The sequence below is a fragment of the Orussus abietinus genome, unplaced genomic scaffold (genome assembly GCF_000612105.2).
Source record: "Orussus abietinus isolate OABI.00-Male unplaced genomic scaffold, Oabi_2.0 scaffold240, whole genome shotgun sequence".
NCBI classification, from domain to species: domain Eukaryota; kingdom Metazoa; phylum Arthropoda; class Insecta; order Hymenoptera; family Orussidae; genus Orussus; species Orussus abietinus.
In genome coordinates this window covers 61,291-82,443 of record NW_019394465.1, presented here as the reverse complement: position 1 = coordinate 82,443, position 21,153 = coordinate 61,291, and the positions used below count along the sequence as shown (strand labels likewise).

The 21,153-nt window shown below is 45.8% G+C and overlaps 1 protein-coding gene across 2 annotated transcripts in view; it reads right to left on the bottom strand.

The window, feature by feature from the left end:
- Positions 1–21,153, bottom strand: part of LOC105697097 (dystroglycan) — a 57,434-nt gene that overhangs the window by 6,555 nt on the left and 29,726 nt on the right. Inside the window, exons 2-12 of one of the 2 annotated variants that reach the window (XM_012420113.1) lie at positions 13,559–13,893; positions 10,344–10,553; positions 8,556–8,684; positions 7,506–7,619; positions 4,038–4,424; positions 3,763–3,855; positions 2,322–2,765; positions 966–1,465; positions 608–803; positions 352–513; positions 30–269 (exon numbers count right to left, since the gene is read on the bottom strand). In XM_012420113.1, the coding sequence (XP_012275536.1) occupies positions 30–269; positions 352–513; positions 608–803; positions 966–1,465; positions 2,322–2,765; positions 3,763–3,855; positions 4,038–4,424; positions 7,506–7,619; positions 8,556–8,684; positions 10,344–10,553; positions 13,559–13,843 (2,760 nt within the window). In that variant the 5' untranslated portion in view covers positions 13,844–13,893. The remainder of the gene's footprint in view (positions 1–29; positions 270–351; positions 514–607; positions 804–965; positions 1,466–2,321; positions 2,766–3,762; positions 3,856–4,037; positions 4,425–7,505; positions 7,620–8,555; positions 8,685–10,343; positions 10,554–13,558; positions 13,894–21,153) is intronic. The other variant, XM_012420114.1, reaches the window with a different exon arrangement.

The following is a 21,153-nucleotide window of genomic DNA, read 5'->3' as shown; positions in this document are numbered from 1 at the left end:
CAATAATGGGATAAATGAATTGAACTCACTTCTGGTACTCGGAAAATCAGTAACTGTCCAACGGTGGCGTTAATGTGGTCCACTTGGTTCCTGGGAATAGGTGGGAAATTCGTCTTCGGCTCCTGTGTGGGAGTCTTCGGACTGTCCGGTCTGCTGACCTCCTCGCATTGTCCAATCCCTTGATAAACGACTCGTTTCACCTGGAATTCCGGGGCCAAGGCTTCTTGCAAGGCGACGCTAGGCTCGTTGTGTCTATTGGCAACCAGGACCTGGGGAATAAAATATTTATTCATAACCTGCGCCCTCGATCTCCGATTATACCGTCCGATGCTCTAGGTAGGATCTACTGACGTGCAATAATTTATTGATCTGGTCCCTGGGACACTCGCTGCCTCTAGGAATGGTGTCGTTCGTCCAGGTGAAGATTGCCTGGTCGTGGTCGAGCTCTATGGACCGCACAGTGATCTGGCTGATGTCGCTGTCGCCGTATAATTCAGCGAGTCTTTGGATAACCTGAGGTCCACGATAACAGTTAGAAATTTAGGTCAATGCCTTATACCTCTTAACATAAATAAATCCCTTAGGAATGAAAAATAGAGAGGCCCACCTTGAGCTCCCAGTCGACATTTGTTGGGAATTCACTGCGTCTGAGAATCCGCAGGTAGATGCTGAACTCGTGGTTCACCGTTCGGCTTAATTTGTGCTGCTGAACGTGAATGTCCAATCTATCGGACACATTGAGACCTTCGCTATCCGCGGCCACCAGCTCGTAATCCCAACTGGAGATATCCTTTTCCAGAGGCCTATCGACGAACAAAAGCGAACTCGTCACCCTCAGAAAGGAAATACTTCTTAGGTACCATTTGAAGATATATTGCTTCGGCTCAACGAGATTTCATTTTTACTCTGGCGATATCAACTGACATAAATTATTGACTTTAGTTATTTTCTAACCGACCACTTACAAGCCATAGATCTTTTGGCTGCGCCGATTGAACTGCAACCAGTGGGTGTGCTTTATGGGGCTGTGGTCCAGGTACAAACTCAGGGCCAGCTTCCTGGTGTTGCCGTCTTCGAGGTCCGTAAAGGTGTCCGCAGGGATGGTGTAGTTCAGAGGTTTGCCAGCCGTCACGGCGATCTTTTGTAGGCGTTTATCTTGTCTCGGTGGGAAGTTGTGCACGCCGTATTCGATCTTCTCGGTGGTAGGGATTGTAGGTGGAGGTGGAGGGGTGGTCGTGGAGGTGGTCGTAGGTTGGGTGGTGGTCGTCGTGGTCGTCGTGGTACTGGGCGAGGTAATCGGAGTGGAAGGAACCGTCGACGGCATTTCCGTCGTCGTGGTCGTGGTGCTCGTCGTGGACATAGTCGTCGTCGAGGTCGTCGTAGACGGCGTCGTCGTTGCTACCGACGTCGTGACGGGTGGCGTCGTAGGTTCCTTCACCTCGGGCATCGTCGTCGATTCCACCGTCTGCGGGGATAACGAGATACTCGGGTTCATCAAAAAGCAGGGAGGGAAAAATTAATATAAATATTAATTAGATAACACCCTCCTCCACTTTACAGCTTATCAGGAATGCCCTAGGAACTCGGCGAAGCGACTCCTTGCGCATCCTGGACCTAAAATAAATTCTTCTACCAAGCCACCACACCGAGAAAAGATGTTCATTGAACCAAAGAAGTACTTTGTTAATTCATAGTTGACGCTTTGGGTCCGACTCAAACTCCAAATAAATTTAACCTGGTTCAATGAATTCGTTTTTCCTATATATTTATATATATATGTATACTTTAATATCCCCGGAACACCCTGCTGTACAAAGCCGAAAGGACGAAAAATCCTTAAAAGCACCACCTTCGACATACGTGAAGAAGACCTGATAGGATCCAGTCGCGCGGTTCCCTGTTCCTCTACATAGCGACGAGGACGAGGTACAAGGGAGCTACAGATAACTAAGGACGAGAACGACTAATCAAAGCGATAGGTATACTGATAATGTCTCGCGAGAGGTGTGAGAAAAGCCAGCGAGGAGCACCGCACAAAACGGGGAGCAAGTACTACTGTACAACATGAGGAGCGAGTAGTGTGGCACGCCGAGAGGAAGAGTAACTCACTGAACCAAAGAAATGCCTCGTTGCTCCAAAGAGTAATTCCTCTGAAGCTAAATTAAATTCCCATCGTTCCGAGGAAACGTCGCGTCCAGTTTATTCCAGTTTCCTCGAGTGAAATAATTAGTTATAGGAATTAACCGATACGTTTCTTAGGTTCAATGACAATTTTTTTCTTCCTCTCTTGGCGTACAAGGCGCAAAGCGATCAAGCATTACCTCGTCGGTCGTGACATTAATGGTAACCGCGATCGTGTTAGTCGGTTTCTCGAAGGTCGTCGTAACTTCGGGGGTGCCAGGTTGTACGGTGGTTGTCACGTATGACACGGTGTTGGGGTCCGAGGGGACAACCATCGGAGCCGTGGTCTCGGGCTCGAGTTCCATTTTTCTCGTCCTCTCGGTTGACTCCTCGAGGTCCTCCGACCTCGTCGAGTCCGTCATCTGCCCTCCCGATGTGACGGCACCCGGGGTTGTCGTCATAGCCGAGCTGGTTATCGTTGTTCCCCAGGTTCTCGGGGATGTCGGCGAGGTCGTTGGCTGAGGTGACGAGTGGACGATCGATTCCGAGCTCGATCTTGGGGTTTGCGTCGAACCAATTGTCGGCTCGGTGGAGGTACTCCCGCTGCTCGAGGCCGTCGTCCTGGTGCTCGTTGTTCCCGTTGTCTGCGAAATTGTTAGTCGATGCGTTGTATGCCATGAAAACCTGGTTAGTTACGCTTACAGAGGGAGGAGATTCCCTAGATGTGATCCGAACTGCCTTTCGGACCGCTTCCTCGTTACTTTCCTGAGATCACTCGGTTGCATCCTGAGATTTACCCGGTAATTAGGGTAGTTACGCCAATTATTTAAGGAGGACCAGTGAAGTGAAGGATGTGACTTTTTATGAGAAAGTCGTGGCCGATGGTTTCGTGCACTCTTCTTTTTTTCCTTGGAATTATCAGGAAGAGGTTCCAGGGTTTGTTTTTATTTTTCGAGATGTTAATTAAATGATAAATCGGAAGGGTTGGATCTATACATAGGGCACGTCACAGGACTGGACAGAAAAATTTGTTACTCGGCGGAAACATTTTTTTCAAACGTAATTCAGGCACAGAGGAACACAAGGCAACGTGACACGGTAATGGATTTCACCGCGACAAAGCTTTGCATTATTTTCGCGCTCGTTTTTTATGACTATTAGAGTGATCGAATATTGATGGGAGAGATCTGACGATACGCGCTCTTATTAAAAGTCCTTTCATTGAAATCAAGTAAAATTTAATTAACGGCACGTTATCATCATTTTCATCAACCTTGTGAATCATGATTTTCATCAACCTTGAACGATAATATCGCAGGCAGAAATTAAATCACAAAAGTTGATTCACCGCTAAATTTCATATTTTCTTTTTTTTTTTTGGTTATCGGGGAAAATGGCTGTACAGAGAATTGCAGAATGCAGAATGGCGCAGTTAGCCGAGATACTCGCCACTCGTTCAGGAATGGCGACGAAGAAAGAGGACACTTTACAAGCGCAACGATCCCCATTAAGCTCAGATACAGAGAGGAGACCCGGAAGAGCTACACGCAAGAAGGAAGCAGATATACAACGACGTATCTGACGAGTCGCGATCGATTTTCGAAGCGGAGAAAGAAAATTCCCCCATGCAGTCCGACTCACCGTAGAAGACGAAGAGCTTCTCGTCGTGGTCGGGATGGCATCGACGTTTTCATTCATCTTCGCGACGATCTCCGTCTGGTCGATCTCGTCGTTCTGCGAACAAGGATGAACGAAGGTAAGGTGGGATATTTTCAATTTTTTTTTCTTTTTTTTTTCTTCAAATTTTTAACATTAAAAAAAAATTACTATAATACCGTCGACTGTGTTTCATCAATTATTTCAATTATTTCTATTATTTCGATTGTCATATTTTCAGATCGATTAAATTTAATCACCCCGAAGTCTATGGTCTGCTCTCCGTGGTGATGTCTATGGGGATGTTCCGGCTTCGTCTCCGTGTTTTCCCTGCCACCAGGTGCCTTGGGGACGTGCTCCAGGGGCGACTCGGTGAAGGTCTCTTCGTCGACGTCGTCGTCCTCTTCGTCGTCGTCGTCGTAGTCTCCGTCGCCGTAGTCTCCGTCATACTCGATATCGTCGGCGTTCCCGAAATCCCCGGATCCGATCTCTCTGCGGTTCCTGGCCAACGTGTTCGCGTGGGTCCTGACACACCAGACGAACACGGGGAGCTGCAGGACCTCCGTCAGGGTGCCATCCTTGGCCTGCTCTCGTAGCTGCTTCACCAGGTCCGATTGATGTCGCCAGAGACCGCCGTTGCAGCCAACCTGTGGGAACAGAAATTAAAAATCATCGAGGCGACTAGAAAAATTGGCAGCTTTAATAAATCAACGACGAAGAATTAAACAAGATATGGGGAGATACCTCACGTTCTCTGATAATATATATTATATAATATATATTTATAACATATATTTGACAATATATGTTGATAAAATTTGATATTTGATAACAAGAAAATTTACTCTGGTTGGATTTAACGGATTTACCCCCGACCTATGTAACATTCATGACGTCACTGTTGAAGTCGTATCCATTAAATGTTAATAAAATCGTTTTGCATACAAATTTTTTTTTACACGAATCACGTGTACACAGAGAAACGTCAAGCAATTTTTGCACCATGCAACCCTTCCGTGACAAGCAAAGTAGATCAGTAAAGCCCGGAAAATCAGGGAGGAGGAAAAAATGAAAATCGAGCGAGGGTGAGGAAGAATTTTTATTTCTTCCTGTTTTTTTTTTTTCACGGGGAAAGGGAGGAGTTTCCTCGACGCATCTTTCGCCTAATCGCTTCCTCGTTCCGTGGGTTCCCTCTTTTTACACGTTCCTTCGAAATCGCCGAGGATAACCCACCCTCGGCCCTTCCTCTCGTTAGCGCACCCCTCCGAGACTGATTACAGGTTTCGTCGGGAGAAAAAAAAGAAAGAGAAAAAAAGGGGCCTGAGTGAGGATAAAAATGGTATTCCCGGTCAAACGGAATTGGGTTGGGTAATTACAAGACATCAGCCCAGAGAGCATAATTTCCTCCGCGTCAGAGATTGCAGGAAAACCCCGGCAAGAACGAATAACTCAAGGCGTTATGAAAGGTTCACTCAGTACATATAAAGACGTGAAAATGTATCACGAAGTCGGATATTTTATTCCCTCCGATCGCCCGAGTTTTCGGCCTTTTTAATAAATCTCAGTTTTTTACCCGGGGAAATTAGCGAGACACGGCTCGTTAATCGCGTTTCGCAATGTAGAAAGTAGGGTAACTCTTACATTACTCGTTAAAGTCGCGTACGACGTCGATAATTTACGCACAAGAGCATTGGTCGGCTCGTTAAGTAATTCCCTATCTCGGGGACTCGCAATGTCGCGAGATTAATTGACTCGACTAAATTAGCGGATCACTTTGATCGATCGAAATTCCCGCAGATCGTTAATAAATATGGAAAAAGTTCAAATTCAATTTGGTAAGATCAATTTAAATACTTATGAGAGAATTCGGAGTACGAATGAGCGATAGAAACAATGATGTTGCATCGCAAGCTGTGCATTGTTGCACTCCCTTATGCACTCTCGAGGCGAAAATCGGGTGCAACGATATCACCCCTGCCTCGTTATCACTTGGCCGACGAGCTCGATGCTTGGGGTCGGGAAAAAGAAAAAAAAGCTCCAAAGAGCGAGATAAAAGCTCGGGATCCTCCTGCAGGATGAATTGAATGAGGATTTCAAAGTAATTAAATTTAAAGCAGGTGCAGCCGGGGGCATGTCTTTCTTCCTCGAGCCCGGAAGTCGCGAATGCGATCGAGATACAAATGCGTGCACACGTTGCTCTTCTCCCCTCTGTACAGAGATCCCCTGGGATCTGCACGTATCGGTGCATCCCTTGTTGCGTCTTCTCGTACGCGTGGGGTTCTGCAAGTGCATCCGGTGCATCCGGCGCATCGCTGCACTCGCCGCGACGTCGACTTCCCGTATTCGTAATGATCGCGAAAGGGATTCTTCTCTCGGTAGAATCGAATCCAGCCATTCGCTCGCGGAAACGTAGAGTTTCTCCTCGGTCACTTCTGTTGGTCCCCTTTTTTCCTTTTTTTTCCCTTTTTTCCCTCTCCCCCTTTTCGAGAAACGGGGGCAACGGGCTGTCGTGCCAAAGACTCGACAATGCGAAAGTGTGACGTGTATACGTACCAGAGTGAAAATATTTATCAAACTTTTATCCAAACTGGGTGCCCTGAATTATCTGAAACCTTAACACGTGATTATGGAGGCTCTAAGGAAGAACGCGCTGCCCGTGAAATTTCATTTTTTAGAAAATGAAACATCTCTTTTTGGTTCTCGTCCGAGATAAATGCGAAATTTTTCTCGAAAAAATGAAACTTTAAGAGCAGCGCGTTTCTTCCCTAGAGCCTCCATGATACCATGATAACGTGTTGAAGTTTCAGATCATTCGGTGTACCCAGTTTGGAAAAAAGTTTTATAAATATATGTTGACTTTTTTGGTGTATATTGGTACATACATATATATCACACTTTCATATCACCTTAACGAGCTCGCGTTTCGAGGATAAATCGCATTCGCACGTACTTCCCTTTAAACGCCGGATTACTCGTCAGGGTTCGAGCGCGATGGCATTCATTATTTCACTTTTTTATTATTTTACTATTTCATTTCATTATTTTATTAATACTCCAACTACGCATTTCGACGTAAATGCAGAACCTAAAGTTAGTAAGTGTACCAAGGTACGTTTCGATACGGAGAACGTTCATTCACATGGTTCAGAGTGTCTCGAACAAATGGGTCTCTTTGGGTATCTTCAATGGGAGGAACGCCCCTGACGATCTCTCTCTATTTCGCTTCCCCTGGGAATCATATCGTGCAGAAGACAGGTCCTTTGAGTACGAATTTAATTGTCCGATATCCGGCAATCGGGTAATGCCTCCGTTTCGTGCACACATGGAAATACGATCGAACAAATTCAGGGAATACAGTTTGAGAGACTTTATCTGCCTTGCAAAAGTGCAGATGGATTTATACCTTGATATAAAAAAGAAAAAAACGAATCGTAATAAATAATAAATGTGCGCATGACCTGTACACCGGATGGAAAAATAAAAATCTGAAGTATTCGATCCATGCACCCTATAGTTTCGGCACTTTAGTAGCGAAGGCTATGTTCCTTTAATTTTTTCTTATGATTTCTTAAACTCCATTTAAAGGAATAATCTACATGAAAGTAACAACATTGTTTCCAGAGTATGAGTCCAAAAATGATAAGGTACGTATATGAGTGGTATCGTACAGAGAGGGCAATTCCTCTCTGCTCTGGTTGCAAGGAAAAACATGAAAGCTGATCATTTACCTGCCACTGTATGGCCGTGATGTGTTTTTCCCGGCGATGTTTGACGTTCCCGAGGCCTGCGAAGACGACGGAGGAGACTTCCTTCGGCTCGTAAGGATGGATCGAGAAGGCGCTCTGAAATGAAAATCCCACCATCAGGGACCACTCTCGACCAGGGAAACTCGAAGGGGCACGTAGAGGAGCGAAAACTCCCCGAAAGGCTTCCAAAGGTCCCTCGGTCTCCGGGAAACTTTCCTCGGATATTGGACTTCCCTTTGAACGGCGAAAAGAACCAGGTAGTTATCCCAGAATGGTACTCGCGAGTGTTAGAGGCACGTCGTTCCCGAAGGAGAGGTCTTTCCAGGTTGCCGAAAGCCGACGACGAGATCAAACATTCAACTCGAGATCGATAATTTTCAATTAAAACGTACTTAGCCAATTTTTTCCTATCCTTTTTTTTTTTTTGAGATATAGGACTCGATTTAACTGCGCTGTTTGCAAATCGCCTCGATTCATCGATGCGTGTACGGCCACCTTGAGTCGATACATCCCCGGGAAGTCGAATTTAATTTTCAATTAAAACGTACTTAGCCAATTTTTTCCTACACTTTTTTTTTTAGAGATATAGGACTCGATTTAATTACGCTGTTTGCAAATCGCCACGATTCATCGATACGTGTACGGCAACGTTGAGTCGATACATCCCCGGGAAGTCGAATTTAATTTTCAATTAAAATGTATTTGGCCAATTTTTTCCTACACTTTTTTTTTTTAGAGATATAGGACTCGATTTAATTACGCTGTTTGCAAATCGCCACGATTGATCGATACGTGTACAGCCACCTTGAGTCGATACATCCCCGGAAAGTCGAATTTAATTTTTAATTCCACTGTGACTCTAACTTGCGCTGTAAGTGCAATTATTCATGAACTTCGTGGGATTTTCGAGTCTCCTCGAAACGAAGATCGAATTTGCGGGTCGAAGAAGAGGAGCTCTCTCTCTCTACCCTGGCGACGATGTCGGTGAATCATAGAGATTTTTTAAATTAATCAATCTCAGGAGTCCTGTACCGTGTGCATTCCCAAAAATCCGGCCAAATTCTCGACGGCGTTGACCCTGGTAGGAGGTTTCAGGCTTTCGAATCTCGCGTCCAAGAGGATGGTCAGCAGGGTCTGATCCTTGTCCTCCTCGCAATGTGTCTGAAAAATAAAAAGAGCCCCTATTACCCATCGATAATGAATTTCTCCCCCGCTGGAAATTAATTAATAACCACTCCAAAGCGTTGGTAGTCCTGGCACTAATTGTCTTTCACCCCTTAACACTGCAAATCGCCAAGAAAAGCGCCGAACCGTTGCCCTATTTTGTAATAACAATTAAATCGTGGATTATCAGTGATCGTAACTCTTCAAGCCGGTTCCTATAATTACGCTCGGGTACAGCGATCGCAATTCTAGTGGCAATGTCACTTCATTGCTCTCCGTGTAGGACAGCCATTACCGACCCGATTGATCCAAGTACCCTGGGGAATTACTTTCGAGGAGGAAAATACATCCGAGGGCAGACTTTCGCTAATCGAACGCGTTTAAACGATCTAACCAGAGCCCTCGTTAAACGTCCCACGTTAAATGGTTCACACGTGCGAGAAGTGCTCCAATTTCCAGCCGAAAGCTAAACTTTTATCCTAGGACAAAGGGCGGCATTGCCGATTAATTTTTCCTCTTACCGAAGGAATAATTGCGCATGCGGAAAAATGGATTCCCAGGCGTTAATGCCCATGAATTTCGGGGGAAATTGAAACGACGAAAATGTCGAAGAAAGGTCCGGTCTCGGAATTTTAAAAGAATTTGTTCTGCAACGTCAGTTGCAGTAGTTGACTGCATCAACAGTGATATCAATTGGCATCAATCAGTCCTCGTCTGTGGGGCTAATTCCTTTATGGGATTTAAATGCGAAAACAGGGTTGACGAAATTTCGCTTGGCGAAATAAGTGCGACTATCGTCCTGTCGTTTGAACGGCGGAAATTCGCCCTTTCTGCGCCGCACCTTCGAGCTCGATTAATCTCCATTTACCACTTAGCTCGGTTTAATAATATTTATTTATTCCCATTGAGTGGTTAGATACTCTAAGGAAGGTATCCCAGATCGATCATTTCTTTTATAATATGTTATAGTAGACTCAAAACAAAGCGACACGTATTTTTTCTCATCTGCCATTAAACACTTTAAGGGGGTGAAACCACCACCCAAAGTAATGCATGTCAAGGGGCGATTTGGCAGTTTCACCCAAAAACATAATACTTCTTACCCAATCCACCTGGAAAAGCTTTCTCATAACGATAAATGAAAAATATAATTTTCTCAATTAAAGGAAAAAAGAAAATTAAGGGGTGAGCCACAAGCTTTACTTTGGTTGGTGGTTTCACCCCCTTAAAATGTCTAATGGCAGATAAGAAAAAATACGTGTCGCTTAGTTTTTACTCTACTATAACATATTATAAAAGAAATGAAATCGGAGAGATCGACCTGGGATACCTTCCTCGTAAGAAAAGTGGAGAAACTGTCCCAAGGATAATGGCCGAGATGGGTGAAAATGTCAAGCAAGAGAAGAGAGCAATTTTCTTCTTTGTTTTCCCCTACGCGCGTCGGTTTATTTTTATTTATTTTTTTTTTCCCAAGTTCATGTGTAACGCTTCCGGGCAAAATTATTCCGGGTTTCCTTTCGAGCTTCGGGGTCCGTCCAGGTGGAAGAGCGCTAACGAGTCTTCGCGCCGAAGTGGCCCTCTCGGGTGACGCTTTGCGAATTCGCAGACGGCACCGGATAAGGAGAGGCGAAGAAGGCGAGGAAGACTAGCGCATACTTTGCCGTCTTTGTGCAGGACCTCGTTATGCTCTTCCGGTACGACTCGCACGGTAAAGGTGTCACGAGCCGCGTCTCCGTGTTTTCCAAAAGCCTTGACGGCGACGTGGTGCTGTCCCAGGTCTTTCCTGGATGGAACCCCGACGAGGGTGGAGGCGGCCTCGTCCCAGAACATCCAGCTCGACAGTTCCTTCCCATTACTGCCGCGCACCTGCAACAAAACCAATAAAAAAAAAAGATAAGTAAATAACCACGTGACGAGTTACCGAAATGATCATATGCCAGGGTACAATGTTTCGTTCATCTTGTCCTAACTCTTTCCCCGGGACTTTTAATGTTTCATAATCGGGGGCCCACTTGGACGAAGATATCGAGGCGATAAAAGGGTTAGGGAGATGCGGAAGTTCGGGAGACCCCCCGGGGATCCCGGGGGAGATAAAAATGTCCGGCATCCCGGATTCGATTCGCCTCGCCGCATCCGAGGAGCCTCCTCACGGGGAATTCAATTCCTTGCCGTTAGTTCTCCCTTATTGGGATAGTTTCCCACTTCTCGCCCCCGGGCACGATCGAAGGCCCTCGAGTGCCATTCCCGCCCGAAGACTTCCCCGGAAGTGACGTCGCTTCCTGGGGCGCGATTACGCGCCGAGATATAGCTAGGGGAAAATAAGGGAGGAGTGCCCCAATTCCGTGCCGGTGCATACGATGCACCACCTCGACGTCGCACCCGAGGGGATGTTCGCCGAGGTCTTGAAGCGAGACCTTAAATCGTCTATTTGCCACTGGTACCCTCGGTCGAATATCCTGAGTATTTTTAACGGTGCGGCAATCACCGCCTTAAGGTGAAGTGAAACACGTCGAGGAAACGTATGAAGGAAAAAAAAAAAATAGAAAAAATCGACTTTCTTATACGCATTCGATGCACCACCTCGACGTCGCACCCGAAGGGATGTTCGCCGAGGTCTTGAAGCGAGACCTTAAATCGTCTATTTGCCACTGGTACCCTCGGTCGAATATCCTGAGTATTTTTAACGGGGCGGCAATCACCGCCTTAAGGTGAAGTGAAACACGTCGAGGAAACGTATGAAGGAAAAAAAAAAAAATAGAAAAAAATCTATTTTCTTATACGCATACGATGCACCACCTCGATATCGCACCCGAGAGGATGTTCCCCGAGGTCTTGAAGCGAGACCTTAAATCGTCTATTTGCCACTGGTACCCTCGGTCGAATATCCTGAGTATTTTTAACGGGGCGGCAATCACCGCCTTAAGGTGAAGTGAAACACGTGGAGGAAACGTATGAAGAAAAAAATAAAAAAAAATAGAAAAAATCGACTTTCTTCTTTCCAGCGGTTGTATTTCATCTTCTTAGGCCGAACTGTCCAGGTGGGATCGAACTCCCAGGGGATGGGATTATGGAGAAGAGGACCAATTCCGAGGCGACGTGTACAAGTCGGGAGCGTGACGCGTCTCTCCATATCGCTCCTGGAAACCGGCGGGTGTACTGCATAATGAGTCACGTGCTGCTCCCATTGCCTCACCTCTACTCCGTCGGCATATCAAATGAACATTCAGGGCGAACGCAAACAGCAGAAGTAGCGTACCACCGCATCCCATTAAATCGCGGATGGAGTTAAGGCGTGCTCGGCGCCGAGCGAAGCTGCATCTCGCGGTGCATTGAAAAGATCACGCCCGCTGCAATTCATATCCCCGTCGTTGCGAAACTTCCCCGAAAGCGAAAAAATAAAAAAAAAAAAAGAGGCCGGGATAAAAGGGGAAAATCAGGGAAGGCTAATGATATTTCCTCGACGGACGTGTCGTTTTATCGAGGTCTTGCAAGCTTTACGTTAACAAACGGAAAGGCTTGGAATTAATCTGATTACGTCCTTGTGTTTCGAATGTATGTACAGTAGGCACCCCCGCATCGGAAATATGGAAGGAAACCTATTGGAGAATTTAGTGCATTTTTAGTGATATTTTAGTGCTGCAACTACGATTTTAGTGCTCCACCCCTTATACCGAAAGTCAGTGGTGGTGGTGAGTGAACGTTCACTTCTAAATTTAGTGCTTTTTTAGTGCTACAACCTCGATTTTAGTGCTCCACCCCTTATACCGAAAATCGGTAGTGGTGGTGAGTGAACGTTCAATTTTTCGCGCAGGTACTTATTGTCGGAATAGTTTTTCTCAGGCAGAATTTTTAAAGATTACAGGAAGAACCGTCGATCGTCGTTACAATGAACGGTGCAAGTAAAAAAGATTTATTAAGCGCGCCTTTACGAGGGAAAACCGAAGGACTTATTTCGGGAGGAATTTCCATACCCTCGATTGCACCGCTCTTTGGACCGTGGGCCGATATTTCATCGAGCTCATCCTCCTTTTTTACCCGGATTAACTTTCCCCGCTCCATTGGGCCGCCCTTTGGCAAAGTTTAAGCTGAAATCTCGCTTTGATGCCGCGCGAATAAAATAAATGCTCCGGCAGGGGAACTTCCGGCCTTTGGCCCGGTTCCAAACCCCGGGGCGCATCGCCGCGTTAAAAACCGAAATTTAAATTCACCCCCCCCTCCGAGTCGACCCTACCCACGGGGTGAGTTTACAAGGGAGGAAACGACAGATCCAAAATTCCCCAAATGGGATTTATTTTCAACCCTCTCTATTATCGTAGCAGGAATTTATCATCGAATCGCAGATCGTCGATCCGCCATATTTATTTTCTTCCGCGTGGTTCTTCAAAAGCTTCCCGATATCGCTTTAAAAACTGAAATTTAAATTCACCCCTCCCCGAGTCGACCCTACCCACGGGGTGAGTTTACAAGGGAGGAAACGACAGATCCAAAATTCCCCAAATGGGATTTATTTTCAACCCTCTCTATTATCGTAGCAGGAATTTATCATCGAATCGCGGATCGTCGATCCGCCATATTTATTTTCTTCCGCGTGGTTCTTCAAAAGCTTCCCGATATCGCGTTAAAAACCGATATTAAAATTCACTCCCGAATCCGTTCCTACCCACGGGGTTAATTAACACGCGAGGAAACGAGAAATTCCAAATTTTCACCCAATGGGATTTATTTTCAACTCTATTCCGTGGCAGGAATTGATCATCGAAATATGGACCGTCGACCCCCCGTTTTTATTTCTCTAGGTGAGGGAAGGTTGGCAGTAATAAATTTAAGAATTGAAAAAGAAACTATATGTATATATTTCCGTTAGGGCGTACCTCGTAGTGGTCGACGTTTCCGCCGAAGGCCTGCTTGGGGATTTTTATTTTAAGGACGTGGCCGACGGCGACGACGGCGCCCGGGACCCCCCAAAGTCTCTCGACCCGATGTTTCTTGGCATCCCGAATTTTCTCCCGGTCCTTCCGATGGTCCCGATGACCCTCGTGGACCGTCACCGGGGAAGTCTCCTCGCCGACGTCGTCGAAGACCAGGTCATCTTCTTGCAGCGTCACCCCGAGGACCAGGGGCACCAGGAGGAAGGCCAACAGGCAGAGGGGCTTCATCTTCGGGGATCCTAAACGCACCCGTTGCGTATCATACCATGCTGTCGACCCTGAAAGCAGAATATTAAGAGATTTATAAATAAATCCACGTACCAATTTATTTTCGATTTTTTTTTTTTTTCATTCGACAGAAAGAGGCGGACGAGGAAAAATGCCATTTGAGGGAGAATTGTAACTCAGACCCGGGAATTCATTTTAACGATTAATATCTATTTAACAGGAAGTGATCGGTTGGGGGAAATAAAAAAATGTCCTTTAAGGGAGCCGACGAATCATTGGTTCAACAGGAAGCGACGGGGACGGGGAAGATGTCCCCGAAGGAGGTGACAAATCTAGAACGGTGTTCTCGATCATCTCTCGATCCCTCGGGAGAGGATCGCGGCTGTATTCCTGGACGAAAGAGCATCTCCACGTCCGGCCTTGCCGACTAATGGAACGGTATTGGAGGAGAGCAATACGACGAAATAAAAGCGCAATGGGGGGGTTTATTGGCCATCATTGGCTCCCATTGAAGGCATTTATTTTCTCGACTCTCTTTCGCGCCGAGTGAAAAACCCTCATTGTGCTAAACTCCCTCCGAGCGAGGAAATTGTTCTCCCTAGCTTGGCCGATGACGTCCGATAATCGCAAAGATTTTCATAAATTAGGGTAAAGTCACTTAAAGGGAAAACATTGGGTATTAATTTGTTGGACTGATAGGTAATCAATTGATTTACACAGGTACACCTAGTTAAAAAAAAAGTGTCACTTTCGCATCGGCTTAAGGTGAAGTGAAACACGTCGAGGAACTTGATCGACGTCGATAAAGAAGATTTTTCTAAATGCCTACGCTGCCGACGTTGGTTTTTATATCGACAGCTGTGTCGAATTATATTGGGTATTGTACCAAATGGCATAATCCATCTGTCGTTTCCGTACAATAATTATAAAGAAATCGAAGTAAAACTCCAGAAATCCTCTGGATTCATGATTTCTGAGGCCCTAATTGGCTGCAGAGGGACCCCCTGCGCCATCTGTGATTCCCAGGTCAATTAAATTTTCACTCCGAGACCTCGTATTACCATCGTTTTGGCATAGAAGCGCATACAACACTTTTTAAAAAAAGTGTTGTATGCGCTTTTATGCCAAACTTTAAAAAAAAAAGTGTAGTACTCGAATCGACTGATTTGAGGGGGGGGTTTCACTTCACCTTAAGCGACGAGTTAAGGTCCGATGGGTTTAATCGATTCCATCGACATTAACAGTGGACAACGGGGTTTCGCAATTGGCGAGGTCTCGTTAATTAGCTCGGCTGCGAGTCGTGATGCAATATGCAAATGCATTTTGCGCAACGCGGTTGCTCGCAAAGCAAGTGAGTACGATAATCGGGCGCGTTTGGGCGAGGGGTCGATTCGTTTTAAGGAGAGGCATCGCGGGGTGAAAAAGGAAGAACCCCCCAGGGGTTGTTCGCACCCTTTCCTCCTACGGGGCGATCGATGGATCTCTCGAGTGGGTACCAATAAACCCGGGGCAGTGGTCTAACGAGGACCCGGGTCCCGAGGGTCCTCCAGGGAGTTCGGCACCGACTCTCCTAGAAGGTCGACTTTCAATTTGCGTAATTGCACTTTCCGCCCTGGGACACGTTATATTCTCGGTTATCGGGGGGGTGCGCCTACGTTCTCTAAGAGATATCGACGCCCTTATCGTCCCGTGACCCAAGGAAGCAATTGCTGCCTCGATAGATTCGGACAATATTTTATATCTTCGAATTAATATCACCTCAGGGTAATTAGACTCTCGCCTCATAAGATTTCCGCCTTAAAATCAAGGCTCCGCGTACGTGGTAATGGGTTAATTAACATTATTCTAATACAATCCGACGATACAATTGAAATGACAGATTGCTCGATATAAAATGCGAAAAAAAAAACTAAAAAAATATAATTTCTGCACATGAGATGGGGACATAATTTCTGATATTTATCCTGATGTAATTAGATAACGTAATGAAATAATCGCCGGTCGACGAAATACTCCGACACTTGAAAATCTGATTTCTCAGGGAGACCGTGGGTATATCTCGAAATTAATATCGAGATAATAATTGGCTGGTAATATATCTGAGATGCGGTTTTTTATTTATCTCGCTTTTCCCTTCGGCCCGAGCTCGCCATTTTCGATCGCCATGATCCATCGGCCATGATCGATCGGTCAATTATTATTGAGATATTTCTCGATATTAATATCGTCTAATAATTGGCTGGTAATATATCTGAGATGCGGTTTTTTATTTATCTCGCTTTTCCCTTCGGCCCGAGCTCGCCATTTTCGATCGCCATGATCCATCGGCCATGATCGATCGGTCAATTATTATTGAGATATTTCTCGATATTAATATCGTCTAATATTTGGCTGGTACTATATCTGAGATGCGGTTTTTTATTTATCTCGCTTTTCCCTTCGGCCCGAGCTCGCCATTTTCGATCGCCATGATCCATCGGTCAATAATATCTCGATATTAATATCATCTAATATTTGACTGATAATATATCTGAGATGCGGTTTTTTATTTATCTCGCTTTTCCCTTCTGCCCGAACTCGCCATTTTCGATCGCCATGATCCATCGGCCATGATCGATCGGTCACGATCGGTGGATCTATATTAGCGACTTTGGCCCGGAAGCCAAAGTGGGTGATCGATGTTTTTCAATCGTTCGACTCTCCTCTCGGGACGATCGATCCTCATCCATCCGTGTCCAAGTACGAGGAGCGAAGACCGCGTAACGAATCGCGAAAAGGATCCCGGATCCCGGAATTCCTTCCTTTTCGAAAAGAGGCAGTCCTGCCCGATCTACATCCGCGAGCCGCAAAAAGAAAATTGAAAAGAAGGAGAAAAAGTGCCGTAAAATCGATTACCGTTAAAAAGTAAGTACCCTGACTTCGGTACCGCACGCGCAACGAGCTATGAGAATTTCCTCCCGCCGATTGGAATTGGCGTTAGGAAATTCCATGAAAAATTCCCGCAACGCGGTGCATCCTTTGGCGAAATATGAGGTACTCTAATCGTGCAATTAAGCCATCTCGATTAAAGTCAACGGCGATCCAATCTGGAATTAACCGCGACGGGGTCCGTTTATACCGCGGTTACACGTAACACGTAACAAGCTACACGTAGCACGTTACACGCGACATTACGTAGTCCGAAACGGACTGGACTCGGTTTACACGTAGATAGCCCCGAGATTGCGTAAACGCGAGTCCGAGTGCACCTGTTTTTACGGTCCGATTTGACATGACCCCTCGAGGACGAACACGCGTTAAAGCGTCGACCCGCAATTGCGTGTACGCGTTCCCAGGTACAGGGAGACAATTCGACGTGGTGCAACGAGAGATAGAGAGCAAGAGGGATACGGGCGTACACGAAGTTTGATAAGCGACAGGGCGCCCGATAAGGGCAACGCACCTGCGGTGCACCGAGAGAAAGTACCGAGATGTATGCCAGGGGTCCCTTATTCCCATTCTCGGGGTCGATGCATCGCATTTACATTGCACTTCCCTCCTGTTATCGAGAAGCGCTGCAACTCGCCTTATCGGTCGACACGCCGCTCGAAAGTGCAACTTGTACCCTCGATTCGGGTTAACGTGGTCGAGGGAAGAATCGACGGTGAGGTGGAGTCGTATCGCGTCCTCGCTGCACTTTCGAGTCTCTTGACACGTTTCTTCACTCAGAGGCTCTCCGCGTAAATTCCTCTCAGAGGTATTCGTGGATTTCAAATAGGCATTTTTATCCAATTTTTATATTATTTCTATTTATTTTTTATTTTCCGCACACAAGGTCAGTCATATGAAAGGTTCGAATGATTTCGTTGGAAAGCCGGTTGCACCGCGATGCACCGCGATTCACCGCGATGCAGGATTGCGGGGTGCCGCGAATGGTCACATCCGCTGGACAAGAAATGGCCCCTTCGAAGTAACATCGGCTTGCATAGTCCTAATATCGAGGCCGGCGGTGCACAGCACGTGGTCCGAGTCGGCTGCACAATGGCGCGAGCCGAGTGCATAATGCACCTACATAGGCCTAACGTAATTACGTCCAGCGATTGCGAGACGCGTTTCAGCCCTCGCACTTAACGCGTCTACCTCGATTAACGCCGACGTCGAATTAATCGGCTGAAGAATATGTCAACGATGCATATTTCTTGCAGTCAACTAATGCATTTTTGGTCTCAGGGTGGGGTAGGATTTTTCAACTAGACTTTTAGACGATACATTCCGCGAATGTTTCCATTTCGTTCGTAGAGAGTTGCGGTGTCGAAGGGACCCGCGGAATCCGCGAACGTTTTCGAGGCGTTTTCGAGGCGTTTTCGAGAGTAACGAGCCGAGCGGGGTTTTCTCCCGGGTAGAAATGTCTTTTAAGCGAAAGCAGGAAGCTCGCCTTCCTTTTGTCCCTTCCTGAGGGAGATTGAAAGCTGCCGGCAGCGTTTCGAGTTTCGCGGGGGGTCTCCGCGTCAACTAATTTCGGTCGCTTCGGGACAGGATGGATCGGGCCGGAAACCGTGTTTCTCTATTAACCAAACGAGGTCGCGAATTCGAAGGAGAGGCCAGATCCTGCCAGGAAATCCAGAGAACGTTTCCCCCGACGTCACACTAGGTGCATTCTTAAGTGCACCGAGATGCATTACCGCGTTTACCCTTTCATCGTGATCCGACCCCTCTCGAAGGGTCGCGTCGATCACCCCGATTCCGAATTAATTCCGCCGATTAATGAGACAATTCAAATACTTCACGTAAGAGTAGGAAACATAAAAAAAAAAAATGATAACGAAATTACTCGTGCAAGTACGTGCGATTGTCTTATCAGCGAGAGAACGGAGAAAGCCATGAGACCTTCCAATCAAGTTTCCAAACTAATTCCAAAGTGAATACCCGCGGCTATTTTTTCTTAACGGTAATGATTACGCGATTTACATATTTAGTCAGGTATTAACACGTGATTGAACAGTTTTTTTTATTGCGTGTACCCATTCACCGTTTAAACAGAGACTAGGTCGAATGTCGAAATGACTTTGTAGTACGTACGGAGTCGAAAAAAAAAAAGAAATATGCAAATACTTGAGGCGAATGACATAACGACAATTAAAACATATGGTTGTAGGTAAAACGCCCTTATTTAGGGGTTCATCGACCCTCTCCATTCCCTTTTTACTTTTTTATGGAGCAGTCCCGGCCTCCTTCTCCTTCCGGCTGCATAGTAAATAGATCCCGATCCATTTATCGCGAGTCCAATTGTCGAAAATGCCCCTCGCCCCCGGAGAACAGAGGGGCAATTGTGTCGCGCACAGAGGGCCCTCTGTGTCCCCCCCCCAGTGGGCTGAATTATTTCTCGGTACTCCATTTTTCCCTTACTTTTTTCAAAGCCGCGTAATCGCATTCTCTAACAGGTGTTTCGGTTCCGGCTTAATTGCATTTACAGACGCTTTTTAAGGACGAGATTAAGCCACGTGTCGCAGAGGTTTGATTAATCGCGCAATTGGGAACTTTCAGGAGCTGGGAATTTTACCTCTCACAAAATGTTTATCCCTATTATTTTATATAAATGTACGTAAAGCAAGAAGCGTGCGACGCGGTGTACACGCAACCTGTAATTTTTCCGCCAAACCTTATTAACTGTTTTTTTTTTCTTTCTATGCTATTCTTATTTATTTATTTCTTCTATTTTATTCTACTCATTTCTAGCCGAGGCGATTTTAACGCGAGCGGTAGATCGGGGTAGACTCGTTACAGTACTTAGTACTTATCCGTCCTGATAACGAAGTCGTGTACTCGTGTCAATGGCCGCCTTGTGCACCGACTAGTACTCAAACGCGGCCTGATTCCTTAGTCTTTTTGTCTAATTATGCAACCAAGGAACAAAAAGAAAAGAGTAGGAAATATGACAACGAGCAGTTTGACACTTCGCACCGCGCATACATAATTTGCATAATTTCGTTATACCCTTTCCCCGAGAAATCCATTCGTGCACATCGTATCTTTGGGGTCCAATTTTTGAAAACCGATCCAAAATCGCTAGAATATAAAATAACATATTTTTTTGTCTTTTTCTTTTTTACCTATTTTGCCGAATTACGCGAAGGCCATTTTATGGGAGATCTTTATGCCCCGGAAACGCGAGGACAGCCTTGTCAGGAGCTCAAGGGATTGATAAGGATTAAGCCTGGCTTTGGGTGCGGTTTTAGAGAGGACGTCCCCTTAAAAATTCCGATTCCGCAATTTCAGAGGAATTCTCCGGGAATTCTTGGGAATGATAAAAGACATCCTTGGGGCAAATTGCATCTCGATGCGGTTAACGGGGCTCGAGGTCCTTTTACGGAATTTTCCATCCGCACAAGGACGAGCCCAGGATTCGGTCCATGGGTATGAAATCCCGTCTCCTTCCAAGGAAAAGAGGAGCTCCTTTCCCTGATCGGTAACGTCATTTTCTGCCCACTTTCCGGGCTCCCTCAAAAGTCCCCCCCGATTTGTCGAGCTCGACTTGCGCGATGATTTCCCTCGAAGATCCAATTCTTCTGCTCCTGCACTCAGTTCTTTTTTTTTTTCTCTTCTTTTTTCCTCGATGGCCATTCCCATATCCTTCGACGTGGATCGCCAATCGCAGCTCGACGTGATTATCCTCGATTTCCCTTTAATCCATAAAATACGATCCTTTTTACATCGTCCTCCGATGTGGGTCGAGTTTTATCTCGAGCTCGACTCCAAGGGGCATTTACCCGGTGCAAAAAAGTCCTTCAGGATCAGGATGCTCTCGATTGAAGAGAATCTAGGCCGAGCGAGGATGATTCGATTCAAAGGGTCTCGATAGGAGCGAAAAAGCGGATTTAATTCCGACCTGAGATACGGGACATTCATTTACCTCCGAATAATAATCCAACGCGCAAAACGGGAAGGCTCTCGTTGACAAGGAAATAAACTAATAAAAGATTAATAAAACACGCCCAAGAAGAGCGGATCATTTCTCGTGAAAATCTGGGAGTTTTAGTATACAGAATTATGAAGTTACGGATGAAATTACCATTTTCTTTTTTTTTTTGACGGAATTTTCTTCCGAGATTTTGCGGGCATATCCTGGATATGTTAAGTACACCTACGTACACACCTGTACATTTAAACTTCTAATTACGCGTTTCTTGAATTTATTACACTTCCGTTGAACAATGCACGCATCTAGGGAGTTTCTTAATGGCGTCAATCGCACGAGTGAATTACCGCAAAATTGCCGAGATATTTCGGAGTCAAGAGATCATTTCTAATTATAGTCCCCTTATCGATAAATT